Here is a 19,301-nt window from a genome sequence, read left to right on the forward strand (position 1 = left end):
AGGAATTAGTGGCCAAAACTTAAAATCTGGTTTACTCCACATGAAAACCCAGGCTTCTGACTGTCTTGAAAGAGAAAATCAGAAGCTCTGGCAATCATGAGCAATACCCTTGCACTGAGACAGGGGCTGGGGCTGGGAGTCCGTCACCCCCGTGGACTTGCACACGTTTGTCTTTACACTGAAGGCCCCATCCAGGTAACTGTGCTCCCTTTGGCTACCTTTGCCTCTGTCGGCACGTGAGTTTGGCTTATAACAAAAAGTCAGTCCCATGCTCTGTTCCTCCCACAGTTGGCTTGAGGGGCTTTACAGTAAAGTAGGCCAAGCTCCAGGGGGCAGAGATGGGTAGGATCATCTTCCACTGGGGAAATCAAAGTGGCATTACTGATCTATAGCCCTGAAGCTTAGGGGGGAGCTTTCTATTAGAGATCAGACTTCCATGATCTTGGGTATGGGAAGATGGATGGCATTCCAGGTAATAGGACCAGCAGGAGCAAAAAGCATGGAGATAGGAATGTTCACATGTGCTTTGGGAATTCCAAGACCTAGGATTCCTGCTAGGCAATTGGGTCATATAAGGGTGAAAGCGTTGACTGGGCCAGGTCACAGAGCCCCTAGGATTGGAGGTTTAATTCAGTTTAGCTTCATAAATGCTCTCTGAGCCCTTTCTAGCCCAGGTTCTCCACTAGAGCATGAACTCAGGTCTGATTGAAATGAAAACCTCTGTCCAGGACTTTTATCCATAGTGTAGTCATTTATAAGTTGGTTTTTATTGGTGTGTGTGTTTGCCACAGACCCTCATCAGGTTTACCTAATGTAAAGCCCTTTATTTGAACCTGATAAACCAGAACAATTTCAGTTTAAAAAAAATCTATCTTGTTTGACCTGAGGACAAGGAAAGCCCTGGAGTTCCAGGGGATTTCCATATGAAGGGTAAATTCCTAGAAGTCTCTGTAGCCTGTCTGCCTGGGAGGGCACCGCCCAGCAGAGCTTCAATCTCACGTGGACACAGAGTCAGAGAGGGAGGCCAGGAGCAGGCCATTGTGGAGGCTGAGGGTTGAGGGGATGCTTTTGGAAGAGAAGAGAGGGAATAGGCAGGAAAGTTAATGAAGGGTCCATTTATCAGACAGCAAGACCATGGGCCCAGTTGTTTCAAGAACAAAGGACTGATGAGAACTGTCAAGGGCCCTCGCTATATAGGGCTCCAGAGATGCCCAAGGATAGGGGGTGTGTGTGTGTGTGTGTGTGTCTGCTTGTGTATAAGTGTATTTGTGTGTGTGTTATCCAGGTGAAGATGGAAGGAACCCCAAACAGACAAAATCTTCTCAGGCTTCTTGCTGACTCTCTGAGACATAATACAAAAAATACGGTTCATTGTGATAAATGTGCTATCTTCACATTAGAACAGAAGAGCTCCTCTTAGGGTGTGAACAGCCTGTATTTGGGGGATCGTCATAGATGGGGAGATGTAAACAGGGGTAGGAAAGGAAAGGGTGGCAAGGGTAGGTAGATAGCATATGGCTGGAGGAGGGTAGCCTGAGGTGCTTTAAGAAAAAGGGTCTATTGGTGATTGCTGTGTTGCATGCAATGCAAATCCCCTCCATGACCTCAAAACTTTCAAGAAAACTGACTTTTCCTTCCTTCTCTCTGGAAGCAAAAGGTAAGACTTAACCCCTGGGTGGGCCCAATATAAATTAGGAGGGAGAGGCAGCTGTACCCGAGACTCACATAAAAGTCCTCTGGATGTCCACTGGGTTTGGATGGGAAGACAGCCCATCTTTAGGTTTCAAGAACGAGGTGGCCCTGACTGGCACCTGGGTGTAAGGGAAGGTCAGCGGGAATGGAAGAGCAGGAAGCAATAGGCCGGGGAGAGAGAGATGGGGAGAGTGTTGGGCTCAGCCCCACCTGCCCTCTTCAATGCCCCCAGCTCTCTTGGGTCTCATCTTCACCTTAATTAAGATCACACACATAGAGCTCCAGCGCTTTGTAGGTGCTCAGTTAGTACCTTAGCACCGCCTTTGGATTGGTCTCCAGTAACAGTGCAGCCCAATTCCGCTCTGTGGGTAACAGGGTGCCCTGACGGAGCCCAGAGAGGCGCCAGTTTGCCATGTCACCATCCCTCACCACGTCCCTCTCTTCCCTAGGCATGGATTTAGGACAGAGCCCCAGAGACTACTGACCCAATCAAAGCAATTCTTAGCATCTCACCTCATCAGATAGTCTCGAGAACAAAAGCTCTCCGAGGTCACCTTTACTGTGAAATTCGAAAATCATATTTATTCACCAATTCACAGAAAGTGTCATAATGACCACCAACATGAATCAGTTTGTAGGCATTTACAAGCCAAGGCTGAAAATAAATATCTGTGTTGAATAGGCATTTAACAAATTACTTGGAAACAGCAAGAATCTGAATTGTTAGAAATTTAAAGTTTGTGATTCACACACGGTTAAGATCACAGTCATGGGAAGGAGCCCAACAGATTCCTATGATGGTTCTTATTTCTTCTTCTATCTTTATATACATACAGCTTCTCGGTGCCCCTCACTGCATGTCAGCCTGGAGTGGATCCGACAGCTCAATTAGGCAGGGGAGGCGAGCTGAGAGAGGGTGGGGGGAGGCAAAAGGGCCTTTTCCTCTGTGACTGGGCAATCTTGCTCAATGAGCAAGATGACAGCATGATCTCCTGAAATTAGATTCAGTATAAATGCATACTTCTAATGAGATAGTCCAGAGTTTGCCTTGTGTCACACTCATACACACACAATAGTATATTTAGTAAATAAACCCATTTTCTAAATTGAAGGAATTCACTCTGAGACAGCTAGAAGATCTCAGAAGTCTGACATGTGTCAGGTACACACTGGCCCAGCCATGGAACTGCAGATGGCCATGGCGAGAGGCACTCTGGCCTCACTGGCAGAAACTGTCCAGACAGTGATGGTGATCAAAGGTGATTCTATAGAATGATGCTGCTGGCCCTTCCTCTGTCTATAGTGTCAACACCACAGAGGTTCTGAGGAGAGAAAGCTCACAGGACCTTTCCCCACCCCACTGTGGTCAGGCAGATTGGAATAAACAATCATCCAAGGCTTCTAAATACTGGAGGTAGCTCTGGGTAAGGGAGAAGAAATCTCTAGACCTTTCAGATCAGCTGAGCCCAGAACCTTTTCATTTAGCTCCAGAACTGAAGTTGGCAAAATTCAACAGCATTTCATTGAGTATTTAGGAAATGGCAGAGACCACAGGAAGAGAGCCCCTAGCCCTGTTCCTTGTAGAAATATCTTGCTGGGAGTTATGCAGATGTGGCTTTAGTGGTACTGACTCAATTACTGTAACATTCTGTCATGGATCACTACCAGAGAGCCTGACCCAAGACCTGCAGCTGGCTAACAGGATGCTGAATCTGTGAATCCACAAAAGCTTCTCATCCAGCTGTGATGATCTACAAGTGGGATGTGGCTGACCTGCTTCTCTGCAACTCATTTAACTTAGGGTATGTTGATTCTAGGGCTTCCCAGGTGACTGAGTGGTAAAGAATCTGCTTGCCAAGCAGGAGATGCAGGTTCCATCCCTAGGTTGGGAAGATCCCCTGGAGAAGGAAATGGCAACTCACTCCAGTGTTCCTGTCTGGGAAACCCCATGGACAAGTGGCAACAAGCTGGACCTTCAATTTCTAAGCGTTTACCAAACTCTTACTATGTGCCAGTGTTTTGAGGGCAAGAATAACAGTAAGAAAAAGCATAACATCCAAACCAGGGCTTCTAAGGAATTTAAAATGTGAACCATTGACATCTTCATTCTACACCTCACTTATTTCTTCATTTTATATATGTGTGTGTGTATATATATATGACACATATTTAGCTGTCCTTAGCTACTTGTCTGAAAATTTATATTTAATATATTAATTTTCCAAACATATGTCCCAAATCATTCTGACTCTTACCTTACTGACATTATAACATCCATACCAATATAACATAACCAGTCTACTACCTACAGATGTCTTTGAAAACAACTGATTTCTGCATGCAGTTTCTTTTCTAAACTCATCAACTGTTTTTCTTCCATCTCCTATCAAGTCTGTCCAGTAGAGACCACCAACAACCCCTTTTGGAAGCCACTGAAGCTAGGCTGGAAGCAGTCAAGTGGATTGATCCATAATAACTAGTTCATCCAGAACTGAAATCAGCTTCAAACGACTCACAGTTTGGAAGTGACTGATTTGCTTGCCTCAGCAGTCACATGGCCAGACTCACGCATACTTGGCTGAAACTTGGATACTACAGCTCTCAATCTAGAGCAATCCTCTGGCTTCCCCAAGGAGCCATGTCCCTCTTGCTGCCACTCTTACTCAGCCTCACCTGTTCCCTCTCCCAACTCTGAGTCACCTTTCCCATCAATCTCTTCTCTTGTTTTTGAGTAGACAGTCCTGGGTAGCAAGTCTGGTTTCCTGATCTCCTAAATGCTTCTGCTCTATTTCCAGCATTTGAAATTAGTGAAAATGGGCATGACCTCTCCCGAATCCCACGTCAGAGCCTCCTCTGCAGCCGTAAGGGATTTGGGGTTGGGGGTGGGGCTCCTGATCCTTGCGTTCCAGACCCACCAGGATGGATGCACTTTTGTCTCTGAGGTGGACATTCACTGTTACATTCACATCTGTGACCCCGCCCCCTCCCTCAGGCACAGGTGGAGCCCCGCATCAGAGAGCTATTAACCCTTTCCCAGGGTTGATGCCTCCTCCTTTTCATTCCCTTTTCTGTAAGGGGGCTGGAGCCTGTAGCTGAGACTCGGCTGGTTCTCTGCTTCTGCAAATACACACAACCTGTGGGCTCATTTCTCTGATAGTTCTTCCCATTGGGGAAAAAGAACCCTCCAATTTGTGTGTGTGTGCATATGCATGCATGTGTGCGTCCCATTTCTGTTCTGAAATGCTCAGGAAAAAAGGTCTTGGCAGCCGAGATGCATTTTTGTTTCAAGATAAAAGCAAACAGACATTAGAGCTGACATGTTTCTCTTGCCTGTGATTAATACACACCGTCTGCCTTTCAGCTTTTCTCATGTCTGTTGCCCTCTTTTCATTAGTCTGTTGGGAACTGAGCTTCATCTTGATGAATCTCCTCTGCAGTGAATCTGATAAAATGGCCTGAAGAGCGGCACAGGCATTAACAGAGTATGACTTTCTCTCCTCGGTCAGGATGCTGCCCATGACCTTTGGGGCAAAGCCAGTTGGCTCATCAAGGCCCAACTACCCCGGCTCCTTGCCTAGGGGCTCCTGTTACTGGTTATAGCTGGGAGAGGGTCCCTCTCCAAAAAACCCTACTCTTCTTTCTCCTCTGGGGCAGCAGGAGTGCTCCCCTTTCTCTACTGTACTTCTGTCCTCCTCCACCTGAATTTATGAAGGACCTGGACTTGTATATGGAGAGAAAAGATGGAGCCATCCTCCCTCATTGTAGCATCTAAACTTTTCAAACCCCATGAATTCATGGAGGTTAAGTGATCTCTACTATTCCATTTACTTCGGCATGTATAGAGCACACGCTGTGGCCGAGGTGCCTTGCTAGACACCCAGGGTGTTGCGATAGATACGTTTCTCTTCTCGCTTTGAGGAGGGGCCTGGGGCAGCGGAGGAGGCCAGAGCCAGGCAGCCATACTAGCCTCACACAAGCACGTTTTCTAGTGTTCTAGTCACTCCGTCTGGTGCCTGGAAAATGAGGGCGGTGGCTCCTTTTCACTCAACAGAAAGTTTTCATGGAGTGGGCCCTGATTCTGGACATGTGGCACCTCAGCGTCCAGAGGTACCAGCTCCCCGCTGCTCCTCAAGATGGGAGGAACTGCTGGTATTGGGACATGATTTTCTCTGGTGTTTCTGGCTAATGTAAATGGCTGTTATGTCCTGCCCAGTGCCACACTGTGTGTGTCCCACCTGTATCTAGGACTTCAATGAACACTCCCCCTTATTCACTCACTCTACCTGATGTCATGGCTGGATCTGTGTCCTCACCCTCAGTTCACGGTGTGTCCCTGTCCTGTCTGCCAATAAGAACAAAACCCACCTGCTCCCGGAACTACTGAAGGCCTCTCCATCCTCTTTATGCCACCTCCATGGGAGCTTTTGTCCCACGGGAGCCTTTGTAATAAGTGACTAACCTCAGGGAAACATATAACATTGCCTTAAGGTCATGGGCGAGAAATGTTTCATGAGAGAACTCACAAAGAGGCCGGCTTGTGAACAGAGGCTCTCCTGGATCTAAGTGATATGAAGGAATGCTTTACCTTCCCCTCTTGGGTCTGGCTGATTCTCCCCTCTCTCTCCCCCCAGCACACAACTGGCCAGCCCCATTTGTCCTTGTTAGTATATTCTAATCTATGAGAGATGAGTTAATCCCTATAGGATCTCTGTGGTCTTAGGACACTGGACATTTACTTAGAAGATCTTTTCCAAGCTGGATTGGAGAAACAGAGGTGTCCTGGGGAGAGGGGGTGGCATTTGGGAAGTATCAGCAAGGAGATGGCTGAGAGGACCAGGAATGAGTCTGATCAGGAGGGGATGGGGGTTCGTAGGAGTTAAACAGTAGATGCTGGATCTCTGAGGTCATGTATCTGGGCTCCTTCCCAGCCTGTTTCTCTCTGTGCTTCCACCCCAAGGCCCAGCACCCCATTTTCTGATTCCCAAAAATCCATACATGAAGACAGATTCAGTACCCCAGAGCTAGGTGTAAATGACTAATAGGGCACCAACTAGTTCCTTCCAAAGGTTTGTGGACCTTCACAGTTTAAGCCTAATCTAGAAACTAAATCAATAAAAGGTGGACCTCAGGGATCCAGTTGATGTGGGAAAAGGGCATTGGTGGAGCCTGGCACCTCTGTAGGTCTTAGAAATTTGAGGGCCAAGACATTATTTGTAGGGAAGGCTGTAGGTTTGTTTTGGGGTTTTGTTTTTTACTTTCAGTAGCATCCAGAGTGAGTTACTGCCCTTCCAAGAAAAGCCATTCATTCCCCATCCGATTTAGCGGCTGCATGTGACACCGGATGGCCCTGTCTCATTACAAATGGAGCCATGCTACAATCACCTGGCTGTGTCCTTAACTGACCTGGCTCCACTCCTGCCAGGCCCTGGGCGACTCCACCAGTGTACTGCAGTTTAATTGTTTCCCCTTAAAATACAGACGTGGAGGAGGCCACTCAGCTTATAGGACCCTGGAAGGTGGCCTCCCTATGGCTGGGTGGCCTCGCTGCAGCTTCTCCTGGGCTGTCTTTCTCCAGGGTGAGTGGGGCCAGACCAGCAGGGAGTGGTTCATGCCCTAGGGGAGGAGTGGAATTGGGACTAGGACCAGGGTTCCCTGAAACCACTGAGTCAGAGAGAGTGGATCAGAGCCTGGAGGGCCCAGGAGAGAGGTGGGGCAGTCTGCTTCAGCATTCTCATCAGTACACAATTTTTTTTTTTAATCTTGTTAATAGTCATCGGCTTCCAATGGCAGCTTTAATCTTTCTTCTCATCCTCTGGATCAGTGGTTCTGAAGCCTTAGCGTGCATCAGAATCAGAGAGCTCCTTAACACACAGGTGCCAGACACCACCCCAGTTTCTGGTTCAGCGGGTCTTGGGTAGGGCCCAGGAATTTGTATTTCTCATTTGATCCTAGGTGATGCTACTGCCTTGGCCTAAGGACACCTTGAGAGCCTGGATTCCATAGCATGGGGTGTGAACCTGCAGTAGGTCCTCACAACTCAGCCATTTTCCCTTCTTCAGCTCTAACCTGGGACCTCCGAACCCCAGGCTGTTCCATCTAGGCTGTAGATCTAGGCTCATGCTGGCTCCTGGACCTGGGTTACCCTTCCTAACTTCCAATGTCTGGCTGCCTGCTGTTTCTACATATGAACTTCCTTTGGCTGGTTTCACTGAATCTCAGCCCTTGGCCATGCTATTTCTGCCTTGTAGGCAGGGTGACTGGTTTTCATGTACAGGCGAGCTGAATCAGCTTGGAATGGCATTAAGAAAAACCACTACAATATTGTAAAGTAATTAGCCTCTAACTAATATAAATAAATGAAAAAAAAAAAAGAAAAGAAACATGTAGGATAAGACTGCCTACATCCCTAGAAAGTTCTCCACTTGGCCTCAGCAACGTGTGGCAGGGTTCCCACCTACTCCTGACACAGTTGGAGAACTGCCAAAGCAAGCTATCCCCCTCTCCCAATCCCAACTTATGTCCCCACCATCCGGACTGCTCGTGGACAGCCTCCAACAGGGCAGAGGAAACATCCCAGCAGTTCGGAAGATCCTCACGGGTAGGACCACCACTCATCCATCCTCCCTTCCTCATTCCTGGCACAGGGCCTGGCACACCACAGGGGCTGAGCAAGGCTTTTCTGAATTACATTGAACAGAGCGGCAAACACAGAATCCCATCTGTTCACTCATGGCATACAGGGGGTGTCTGATTGCTTTCTGGGGCGCTCATGAAGGTAACATCTTCTATCTCTTTTCATCTCCCTGGAAGAGTCAAGTTTGGCTTCTAACCCACTTGTTACCAAGCCAACTCTTCTTTCTGGTTGGCGCCCCAAGGAAAACCAGAACAAGATCTATAAAGCAGGTACAGAATGAATTTATAAAGTAAAGCAAATAAGGGCAGGGAAATGAAGGTGCTGGAGTAGATTTCAAAACTTTCATTACTCATTGCCTTTGCCCACAGCTGGACAACAGAAAGTGGTTACATGAAAATTAAATTGTGCCCAGGGCTTTGGCTTGTCAGCCTCGATAAATGTCTGATGCCAATGGAGAATGCTGTAGCATCCTGAGCCTGCCAGGGTGCATCACAGGAGGCTTGGGGGGTCCCCCAAAGGCCTCAGGATGGTCTTCCCTGAAAAGCATCTACATTGCACTGGTACATTTTTTTTTCCAAAGGATTAGACCAGCTCTCTCTCTCTTTTTTTTTTTTTAGTAAAACTGATTTGGTTAATTAAAATAAGGGGATGGTTAAGAAGAAAGTTCTCCTGTTTTCCTTTTCTTCCTTTGGCTAATGTTGACTCATACAGCCGAGAAGACTGCTAATTTTGAAGTGTGCCCGACTGGGCTTTCAACTGATTATGCTGTATTGATTTAAACAGTCACAAGTTTTTAAGATCATTTTTATAGCAATGGCATGAGCAGGGCTGAATGGAAATCAGTCTGAGATAATGAACATTCCTGCTTAGAAATCATTATAGGCTGAGTTGTTGGGGGAAGGCCCCGCACCTGGGAGTCAGCACTTAGCTCAGTGGGCTTCATGCTCAGTGGTCATCGGGTTCCTGGATCCCAGGCTTTTGGCTCTTGACGAATGCTTGCCTGAGCTTGAGTCAATTCAACTAGTAACAAGTTATTTTTTGGTTTTGATTTTTGTTTTCCCTCTGGAACATGGATTTTTTTTTTCTTTTTTTTACATGTACTCCCCATCCCAGTCCCCCCTCCCACCTCCCTCTCCACCCGATCCCTCTGGGTCTTCCCAGTGCACCAGGCCCGAGCACTAAACAGTTTAGTTAAGGACTATGCATTGTTTGCTGTTCATTTTGGAGGCAAAGACCCCTGAGTAGTTAATGGGAGGGCCTAAGATACCTGCTTTCTCTTGGCAAATGAAAGGCTGGAAGGCTGCTTTCCACACACACACGGTTGAGGTGTGCAAATTGTGGCCCCAGGGCTGAATCTGGCCAGCTGCTAGTTTCTGTAAGGTCCATGGACTCAGAAAGTTATTTCTGTTTTTAAATACTGCAAAATAAAAGTTAAACAAGTAATACATTTTTGTGACATCTGACAATAATATGAATTCAAATTGCCTGATTTTTTAGTGTTCATAAATAAAGTTTTTTTTTTTTTAAATATAGCCATATTCATCCATTTAAGTGTATTGTCTGTAGCTGGTTCATGCTACCATGGCAGGGTAGAATACTTGCGACAGAGACCTTATGGCCTGAAAAATCCAAAATATCACCAACTTGCTCCTTCCAGGTGAAGTCTGCCAATCCTGCCATATGTGTAAGAACAGGGTACATTTCTTCCCTTCCAGGAGTCCATCTCCCTGCAGGGTCCAGATCTGCTAGGCCACAGCCCTTACTACAAGCAGAGCTGTGTGGGCTAAGCCCTGCTTGATAGAATGACTGTATATATTTAAGACAGAGATGGTGAAAGCAGAACCCACTGAAATCACACTTTTGGTAAACAGATGAACTGAGGCCTCGGTCAGATTTATAGCACTTGTTTAAACCTACTAGTGTGTACTTAGTATTATTTAACGCAGGTGGCCAACTAGTTGATTGCTTTACTCCACTAGGGCAACTCATTCTGTACTAGCCTTTCCCATCAACCTCCTCCTTCTCTTCTTCCTTGTCACCTGAGGTTTCAGTCTATGTGTTTCCAACCTCCAGAGAGAAGGATCTGGGCATCTGCTTGGCAAGACAAGCAATGGTCTGTCCTGTGGACAAACTGGTCAGCTGTTCCCCGCTGTCCAGATGGACATCTGCTGCTGCTGCTGTCTGGGTGAGAGGCCGCAGGGTATCCGGCCATCTGGGAGTTTGGGTTCCTACATGCCAGCAGATGGAGACTGGAAAACGCTGGACTGATGAATGGCATTTTCCACCTGTGGTTAGAATCCTTGGGAGATGGCAATTTATGTTACTCGCCGCTTCCTGGACACTCCCTGGAGCTTCTGCTACTTTTATATAGTTGCCCCTTCTTGTTCTCACCTGTGGGGCTGAGTTCGGCGCTGGGAACACCACAAACACCCACAGACCCAGCAGTATCTCAGGTGCCTCATCCTCAGGGCTGGCAATACAGGCTGATCTCCCACAGCAGGAGCAGACAGAAAGGGCTCTGACCTGACCCCACTGTTTCTCTGCACATGAGTCCTGTCACAAGTGAATCGACTGCACTGTCCTGGCCAAGTGCTACTTTCACCTGCTCCCTTCCCTCCAAAAGCCCCCAAACGTATAATGGTTTTTTTGTGCCCCAAACAGCTCACTCAGCCATAAATAAGTGATGTAGCCATTGGAGGCAGTAGAAGGCATGGGGACCACCTCCCCACCCCAACCAAACTGAAACACCTAGCAGAAGAAAGCACTCTCCTGAACACCAGACTTAAATATTTTAAACAAAAATCCAATTCCTAAAGAATTGGCTTTAAACATATCCATACAGTATTCATTTTACTGTTATAATTTTGCAAGAATTCTGTTAGCTCCTGAAGGCCCAACTAAAGGATCTCTGTTTAACTAGGGGGATTGTAAGGAGTAAAAACCCGAGATTTTCTTCTAGTAGATGCATAGACCCAGCCTGACAGAAAAGGGCTATTGGGGAAATTCACAGAGGCGTCTATTTCCATTCAATGAATAGAAAACCACAAAGTTCTGCCAGTGCTTCTTCTAAGAAGGGAAAAATGAGAGCATGGGTTGAGTTTGTGAATGAGTCCCTCTTCTTACTGCGACTTCTCCCTCTCCCTCTGCATTTGTCTCTTACATGATTTCTATGCCTATTTCTCTTCTGTAGCAATCAAGTCCTTTAAAGGTAGGAGGAGTTTATTGTCTACTTTCTTCCTTTCCCACAGCTGCTGGTAGCGTGCTTAGCACACAGCAGATTCTTAGCAATGCCTCTTAGTTCATGAACACAAATAAGTAGAATCAGAGTGGCAGGCCCTAGGCAAGGAGTGGATGGTGGGGAGTCCCATCTAGTTGATGCATCAGAAAAACTCTGAGCAAGATGCTGAATCTCTGAAGCTCAGTTTCCTCAACATGAAAATGGGTCTAATAATAGATGTCCCCACTACCTCATAGGATTATTGGAGGCTTGAAGGAGAGAAGAGATGCAAAAAACACTCTAGGAGATGGAAAAAACTGCCTAAGGTGGTTTCCTCAAATCAGAAGGTTTCCTTGAATCAGAAAGACCTGTCATGGATCCTCACTGGGTGGAGGTCAGACTAAAGGACACTGATGGTGGTCCCCCTTCATAAGTTCTGAGTTGGTAGCACAGCAAGCAGAGTGAATAGATTCTGACCTTTCTTTTGAACCTGAATGCCCTGTGCCTATGGACCAGCTCTATTGCTGTGCTAAGCCAATATGAGATGGTTGGGGGATGGGTGTGGGGAGAGTTCGGGGACAGACCATACATACTAAGGACAAAAAAGCCCAAGACATTTGAAACAAAGACATTTGCAGAGCCTCGTGGAAGTCCTATAACATCTCTAGTTCTTGCCTGCTATCTTCTTGGCCACAGAAGATCACAGACCAGTTACTATAGCAACAACTCTCCTCCAAAAGTGTCCACTTTAAGATGGAGATGGAAAAGATTTTCTTATTAAAAAAAGAAGAAAGAATGAAACTAGGTTTTCGGATATATCTGCCGTCCACCTAAGGCGTTGCTCCTTTTCTGAGAAGAAAAAAGCAACTGTTATTATGGCAAACATGCTTCTAATTCCTAGCAGTTTAATCTCCAAACTCTTATTTTAGATTCGACGCAGTCCATGCTTGTTCCAATACATTCAAGAGGAATGTATCTTCTCAAGAGGCAGAACTGTGAACTAGAGGATGAGGGACCCTAAGACTAGATGGTGAGAGCCTTGTCCACTTCGGGGCCACCTTCTGGCCTGGGAGGGCCCAGCCACCCTCATCACCCAGCTGTGTCCACCATGCAGCCCAGCCGTACTTCTCCTCAGCCCTTCCTTCTGCTCCCCAGCTGTAGGTTTGTCTCAGTTGCTACCGGGGGCAGTAGCTATGTGGAATGCTTTCTGGCCTCCATGGTGTCCTGTGGTGGGAGCTGCCAGCAGGGCAGCCCTGCGGGTCTCAGTGGCCGCCAGCAAGGCAGATTTTCAGAGCACTTTGGCAGGAACCAGACCCTGCTGTGGCCAAGGACCTATTCTTGGTTTTGGACTTTTCATATAAGTTTCTATGGCCTCAAGAAGAACAAAGGAAAAGGCTCTCCAAAATGAGAGAGCAGATGTGTGTGTGGGGTGAGGGGAGCCCAAGCAAACCTGTCCTGCAAACTTAATTCCACCTGGGTAAAGATGTTCCTTTGACGTGCAGAGGACTTAGACCTCCAGGGTGTGGAGTCTGACTACCCTGCCTGTAGGAAGCAGCCTAGAGAGTCAGGTGAGGAGAATCTGCCAGACTGTTTGGAGAGAACATGGAGTCCGCGCTCGCACAGTGGGTTGGAACTTAAGAGCCCTGGGGATGCGGAGCCCCCCAGTTGGGGAGCAAAATAAAGGCTGACCTTCTCCCCTACTGGGAAGAGCAAACAGAGACAGAACCCACAGATCTGGTTAACAGAATGCTGGGTGAGCCCATGGCCAGAGAAGTGGGGGTCACAGGAAAAAGTTCACCCTGAAGTCCCCACTGAGGATGACGCTGGGCTTCTGGAAACTGCCCCAGGACTGGGACACGAGCAGAGCCCAGGGCGTAAAACGTGGGTTCCAGAATGCTGGGGAAGGCCTGCCCGGACCATCATGGAAATCAGAGGCGACATGTGATAGGCTGCGGCGTACATCGGGGCGGGGCTTACAAAACGGACAGGTGGGTGGGCGTGGCCGCGGGCACTAGTAGGGGAGGGTGGAGTCATCCCACTCCAGCTGGGCTTTCTTGGCTCCACTCTGCCCGTGTCTGCCCCTGCCCGACCCTTCCTCCTCCTCCTCGTCACTGCCCTCCGACTCGCTGCTGCTGGAGCTAAGGTCTTCCTCCGCTTCTTCCTCCTCCTCTTCTTCCTCGGTCTCCTCTTCCCCACGCCCTTGGGCTCCGTGTTTCTGGATGTCAGGAGAGAGAAGGGAAACAACTCATCATGGATCAGACAGAAGCCATGTTGGCGCTTATGTCTCTCTCTCCATTAAGGAGATAATTAGGGCCCCTTGGAACTCCTTCCCTTAACCCTAAACCCTTGGGCCAGGACATGAACTTTGCAAGGGAAGTCCTCTGGAGAAAGACCAGTTGGAGGACTAAGGAAAAGAGAAGAAATGGCGAATTCCAAGACCCAAACTCAAGGTAAATTGTTGTTTTAGGTACTGCACATTTAAGTTGGTCCCATCCATCATCCAGTGAACCTTTTGGGTTAAGGTTTTGTTGTTGTTTTGTTTTGTTTTAAATTTTTGGTGAGACTTCCCTGGTGGCTCAGATGGTAAAGAATCTGCCTACAATGTGGGAGACCTGGGTTTGATCCCTGGGTCAGGAAGATCCCCTGGGGAAGGGAACCCACTCTGGTATTCTTGCCTGGAGAATTCCACGGACAGAGGAGCCTGGCAGGCTACAGTCCATGGGGTCACAATGAGTCAAGACACAACTGAGTGACGAATACTAACACACTTAACATTTTTGGCAGCACCCCACAGCATGTGGGGCCTTGGTTCCTTGACCAGGGATCAAATCTGCACCCCCTGCTTGGAAGGTGGAGTCTTAACCACTGGACCACCAGGGAAGTCCTGGGTTAAGTTTTGTTTTCTGGCATTTCTGGAACCTATCTACATGGAACTTTCCAAGTCTTTAGTGACTTGCTTCTCAATGAGAGAATGACATTTAAGTTTGTACCCTTTCCAGGTAGGAAAATAATGTCTCTGGGAGTAGGTGGTCTTCTAAGCCAAGACTCAGGTGGGCTGCCCCTCAAAAATACTCCTTCCAGAAGGACAAAGTTCATGGTCCTCATTTTCCCTGCCTGCCCTTCATCACCCGACTTGTGTCCTAAACTCCACCCTACTCTTTTCCAGTCTTATCCCCTCCCCTGAGCTTTTTGGTGATTCCAGTAAAATCTGATATCTGGATTTATGCTTTGAGTTGATGACTAGCCATAAAAAACACGCACACATGCCTGTCTTCATCCCTTCTCTGTAGTGTTTTCTCTTCTACCTTTACCTCCCCCTAAATCCTACCCATTCTTTAAGGTCTCTCTTAGGTTCCAAGGAGTATTCCCCGGACACTCCAGCCCCAAAGGCTTGCCCTACTCATGCTTCACTGACTGCCAGGTTAGCTGTTGGCAAGCACACTCTGGTCAGGTAATCAGACTGCCTCAGGCATAATGATCTTGCAGCCCACACCCAAGGCTCAGTTCTTTGAGGGTGGAAATTATGGGGTTCCACAGTGATGCACTTAGTACTACACCTCAGCACATGATGGAAGCTGCATCAGTGTGTTGGCTCTGAAACTGAAGCATGAAGCCAGGTGAGGGGGAAACGGGGGACAGGCTAGGACACTTCATTCCTCAGTGGCGCCTTGATGGCCAGTGGCTACCTTGCTTTCCTGCTCCAGCCTTTCCCTTCACCCAGCACCCGTGGGCAGACCAAAGGGCACAATGGAAGTGGCTTTTGTTTGGACACTCATGGGTGGATTTGGGGATCTGATGGCCAATTGGGACAATAAGAACTTTAGAATCAGGCAGTGGTGAGTTTGAATACTGGTGCTGACATTACCAGTTATGGGAATCTGATCACTTTACTTTGCCTCCCTGAGTTGGTCCCACATTGGTAAATGAGGATGGGAACTCCTGTGTCACAGGTTGCTGGGAAGATTAAATGAGGTGATGTGTACTGAGGACCCAGTGCAGTTCTGGCATGATGGGGGCTCAATAAATGGCAGGTGTTAGCATTGTGCTTTTGTATTTACCTACTCTGAGCCTCTAAGTGAGCTTTGCAGGCAGATGGAGCATAGCCACCTAATTTATACTGGTAGCTAATAAAAAATTCAATCCTGAGTCCCTGAGTATGAGTCAGCTCTGAGTTAAAGACTATGGGGGAGGCCAAGGACAGACACCACTTTGCTGCTTGACTTAAGAAATGTCTGGTTCTGTTTGTTGACTGAGAGCAGTTCACAGGTTTTTGAGCAGTGCATGCAATGGGTAGGAAAGTGTGGACCGTTCAAGTTGAGAGGGCTGGAGGAGCCCAGAGAAGGAAAGGATGAGTGGGATTAGGCTAGCTGGGCAGGGCACACAGAATGGATGGAACCCAGTGGAGGAGAGACATCCCACTTCAAGCTCCCAGTCCCTGCCTGAGGATCACCTCCATGGGGTTGACTGTTATAGTGAGTGCAGAATCATCCCAGTCCATCTCTGCTTCCTTGGCAGCCTCAGTCTCCTGGATGAAGTGCTGGTGGGCGATCCGGACCCGGTACACGCCCATGGCCACGACAAACACTAGCATGCACACGGAGATGATGATGACCACTGTGGCAATGCTCGGGACCACTGGAACGAGGAAGGAATTCGTATGACATAGTGAGCAAAGGACTAGCTTACTCTTGGGATGGAACATGATCGAAACATTCACGTGTAGCTTAAAATCTGCCTACACCTACCTCAGCTGGAGAACTCTGGGTCAGAACCTTAGTCTCTCTGGGCTTCACTTTTGTCATCTATCGATAATATAGTAGACTTAATCTTATGTTTATTGTCTGCATCTATGTCTCTATTTCTGCTTTGTAAATAAGATCGTCTATACCAATTTTTTCAGATTCCACATATATGCTTTAATATACCATATTTCTTTTTCTCTTTCTGACTTACTTCATTCTGGATGACATCTCTAGGTCCATCCACATCTCTACAAATGACCCAATTTTGCTCCTCTTTATGGCTGAGTAATACTCCATCGCATATATGTTTGCCACATTCCTCTGTTGATGGACATTTAGGTTGTTTCATGTCCTGATTATTGTAAACAATGCTGTGATTTGATACTATGTATAAACTGGATGACTAATGAGAACAGGGAACTGCTCAATGCTCTATGGTGATGTAAAAGGAAGGAAATCCAGGAAAAGGGGATATGTCTATGTATAGGTGATTCACTTTTCTGTAGAGTAGAAACTAACACAACATTGTAAAACAACTATAATCCTCTCTCTCTCTATGTGTGTGTGTGTGTGTGTGTGTGTGTGTGTATACTTAATCATTCCTACCCCATGGGTCGTTGTAAGAAGTAAATGAAATCATCCATGTGAATTTTCACAGAGGCATACAGTAGGTGCTTAATAAATGCACACTCTCTTTTATCTCTCGCTTTTTTCATCAAAGTGTAGGGCAGCTGCCCTGAGAGCCAGGAACTGTGGAGTTAAGTCAGGACAGAGAGAAGTGCCCACCAGACAGGAAGACGATATGCTAAGTGCTGGAACAGAAGGAAGGGTAGGAGCCTTTTCAATATGTTGCACATGTGTGTGTGAGCATACGTGAGTTGTTCAGGGAAAGTGCCACGCAGCGCATAGATTTGAATTAGGCTTAAAAAGATGCTAAACTATACTCCAGCCCTGTGTACGAACATCTTTTATTATACACTGCCTGTAACTTCTTGTGTACTTGACCAGCTCCCTCCCAAGGCTGTGAGCACCTCAGAGCAAGGCTCATAGCTTCTCCATAGCTGGGTGCCTCCTTCAGTTCTGGCTGCTGCACCCTAACTGTTGAGCCACAATGACCACCTGGTGTCCTGAGGTCCCTCCCCCCAGCTGACCTACCTGAACTGTGCTGGATGCTAGTCTGGGACTCCGGGTGGTGGACGGACTGGAGGAAGGGCGGCTGCGCGATAAGGTGGTTGACGTGCTCAGTGTCCGAGACTCTGACCTCATGGAGGACACTGACCTGGGAAGAGCAGGGAAAAGGTGCCGCTGACCAGGAGTGGCCAGTGGACCAGTGGTGGCAGTTTCCTGAATAAATGAGGGAGTAAATGGGTGAGCTGGGGCTTCCCTCATCACCGCAGGTCTCACTCACCTCCAGGTTGAACTCATTGCTAGTGTAGCGCCCGTTGAGTTCTGAGCACTTGATCCTGAAGCGCCGGGACTCCAGGGCAGCTGGACGCCAGTTGCGGTAACGGATGTGACGCAGCACCTGCTCGTAGCGGCTCATGGAGCCTACACCTGTGCCAAGAGACCACACCTGTCATAAGAAGGCAGACGAGGAGATGCTGTGGAGACAGGCTGTGCCTGTGGGGAGCACGGGTTTCCCTGAATTTGGCCAGGGTAAGTGCTTGGGGTGTTTAGGGGCAGACAATGTGGGAAAGCAGAGGTTCCAAGGAACCAATTAAGCTGAAGCACAGATTTTCCATGTAGACTGGCTCTCACTGGAATGTTTGACCTCAATCTGCCAAATGCTGCTGTAATACTTGCTGAGATCAAATATGATAAGAGCAGGCTTCCGCCTGGTTTTTACAGAAGACTTCCCTAGGAATGGAACGGAAGCCAGGACCAGAGGAGGCTGGAGCATCTTGTCCAAAGAGGGGCTAGAAGTCCATGCTTTGAGCTCAAGTGTTCCCTCCTGACCCCCCTCCATGGGTAATGGAGCTCCCATTGCACTCACGACTCCCTGGATGTGAGAGGGGACCACTGGGTCCAGGATTGAGCACCGCCTTACCGTAGATGGAGTAACCTGCTGTGGAGTTGGTGGCGTCCAAGTGTCGCTGGTGGAGCTCACTGTGGTTGAGCTCCAAGCACTCCTGTCCGGGGTCCAAGTCCCCTCCCAGCACTAAAATGTCACAGAAATCTAAGTTGTGAAGCATTTCTTCTAAAACTGCTGATTTGGGGGCTGTGGGAAGAGAGACAACGAAAAATACAGGCATGAGGACAGCACAGATATTGGTGCCCACACACCCCGTCCTCCTCCGCACCTGTACCCCAGGTTCAGGCTGGGTCAGGAGGAGAGGCTATAAGTCCCCCCAGGTCACCATCTCTGCTCGGATGGATGTCCAGGCAGCCCCTGAGGCAGGGCAGCATGAATTTGTGTGAAGAGCGTGAATACTGCAGTCAGAAGATATGAATCTGAGTACTAGCACTGCTCCTGAGAACCTATCTAGTTTACCCATTGATTTCCTCATCCACAAAGAAGGCGAGGGCATTGAGAGGATGGAAAACAGTGTCTGGCCTCTATATGATTTCAGTACCTTTAAACTATGAAATTTTGCACCTTGTTTAATATGTTCTATGTCTCTGGCTTTATAGTCTATGGGAACTTGAATAGAATTTGTATCCCGCCATTGTGTGAAAGTTGTATAAATCTTAATTTGTTGAGTTGGTTCATAATGCTTTTCAGGTCTACTATATCACCTCTACTTTTCTATTCATTCTATTAAGTTTTGATAGTTTGATATTGAAACTCCAACTAAAAATCTTAATTTATCTACTTAAAAAGTAATTGTAATATATAGGGAGCTGCAGTCCATGGGGTCACAAAGAGTTGGATACAACTGAGTGAGTGAACAACAAACAATGGAACTATATGTAACTTTGTTCTGTATTTTCCAAGTCTCCTGTAAATGTATTATTGTGCTTTTATAATTTGAAAAAGAAAAAAGAAAGAAAAAAAAAAGCAAATGGTGTCTGGCAC

The 19,301-nt window shown here is 47.5% G+C and overlaps 1 protein-coding gene across 2 annotated transcripts in view; it reads right to left on the reverse strand.

The window, feature by feature from the left end:
* Positions 1 to 2,247: 2,247 nt before the first annotated feature.
* The window catches only part of CLSTN2 (calsyntenin 2), a 744,137-nt gene continuing 727,083 nt past the window's right edge, over positions 2,248 to 19,301 (reverse strand). For both annotated transcript variants that reach the window (XM_070466678.1, XM_070466677.1), the window contains exons 13-17: positions 18,333 to 18,503; positions 17,694 to 17,839; positions 17,441 to 17,564; positions 15,994 to 16,178; positions 2,248 to 13,758 (exon numbers count right to left, since the gene is read on the reverse strand). In XM_070466678.1, coding sequence (XP_070322779.1) covers positions 13,555 to 13,758; positions 15,994 to 16,178; positions 17,441 to 17,564; positions 17,694 to 17,839; positions 18,333 to 18,503 — 830 coding nt within the window. In that variant the 3' untranslated portion in view covers positions 2,248 to 13,554. The remainder of the gene's footprint in view (positions 13,759 to 15,993; positions 16,179 to 17,440; positions 17,565 to 17,693; positions 17,840 to 18,332; positions 18,504 to 19,301) is intronic.

This window comes from Odocoileus virginianus, chromosome 4 (assembly GCF_023699985.2).
Source record: "Odocoileus virginianus isolate 20LAN1187 ecotype Illinois chromosome 4, Ovbor_1.2, whole genome shotgun sequence".
Taxonomy (NCBI): domain Eukaryota; kingdom Metazoa; phylum Chordata; class Mammalia; order Artiodactyla; family Cervidae; genus Odocoileus; species Odocoileus virginianus.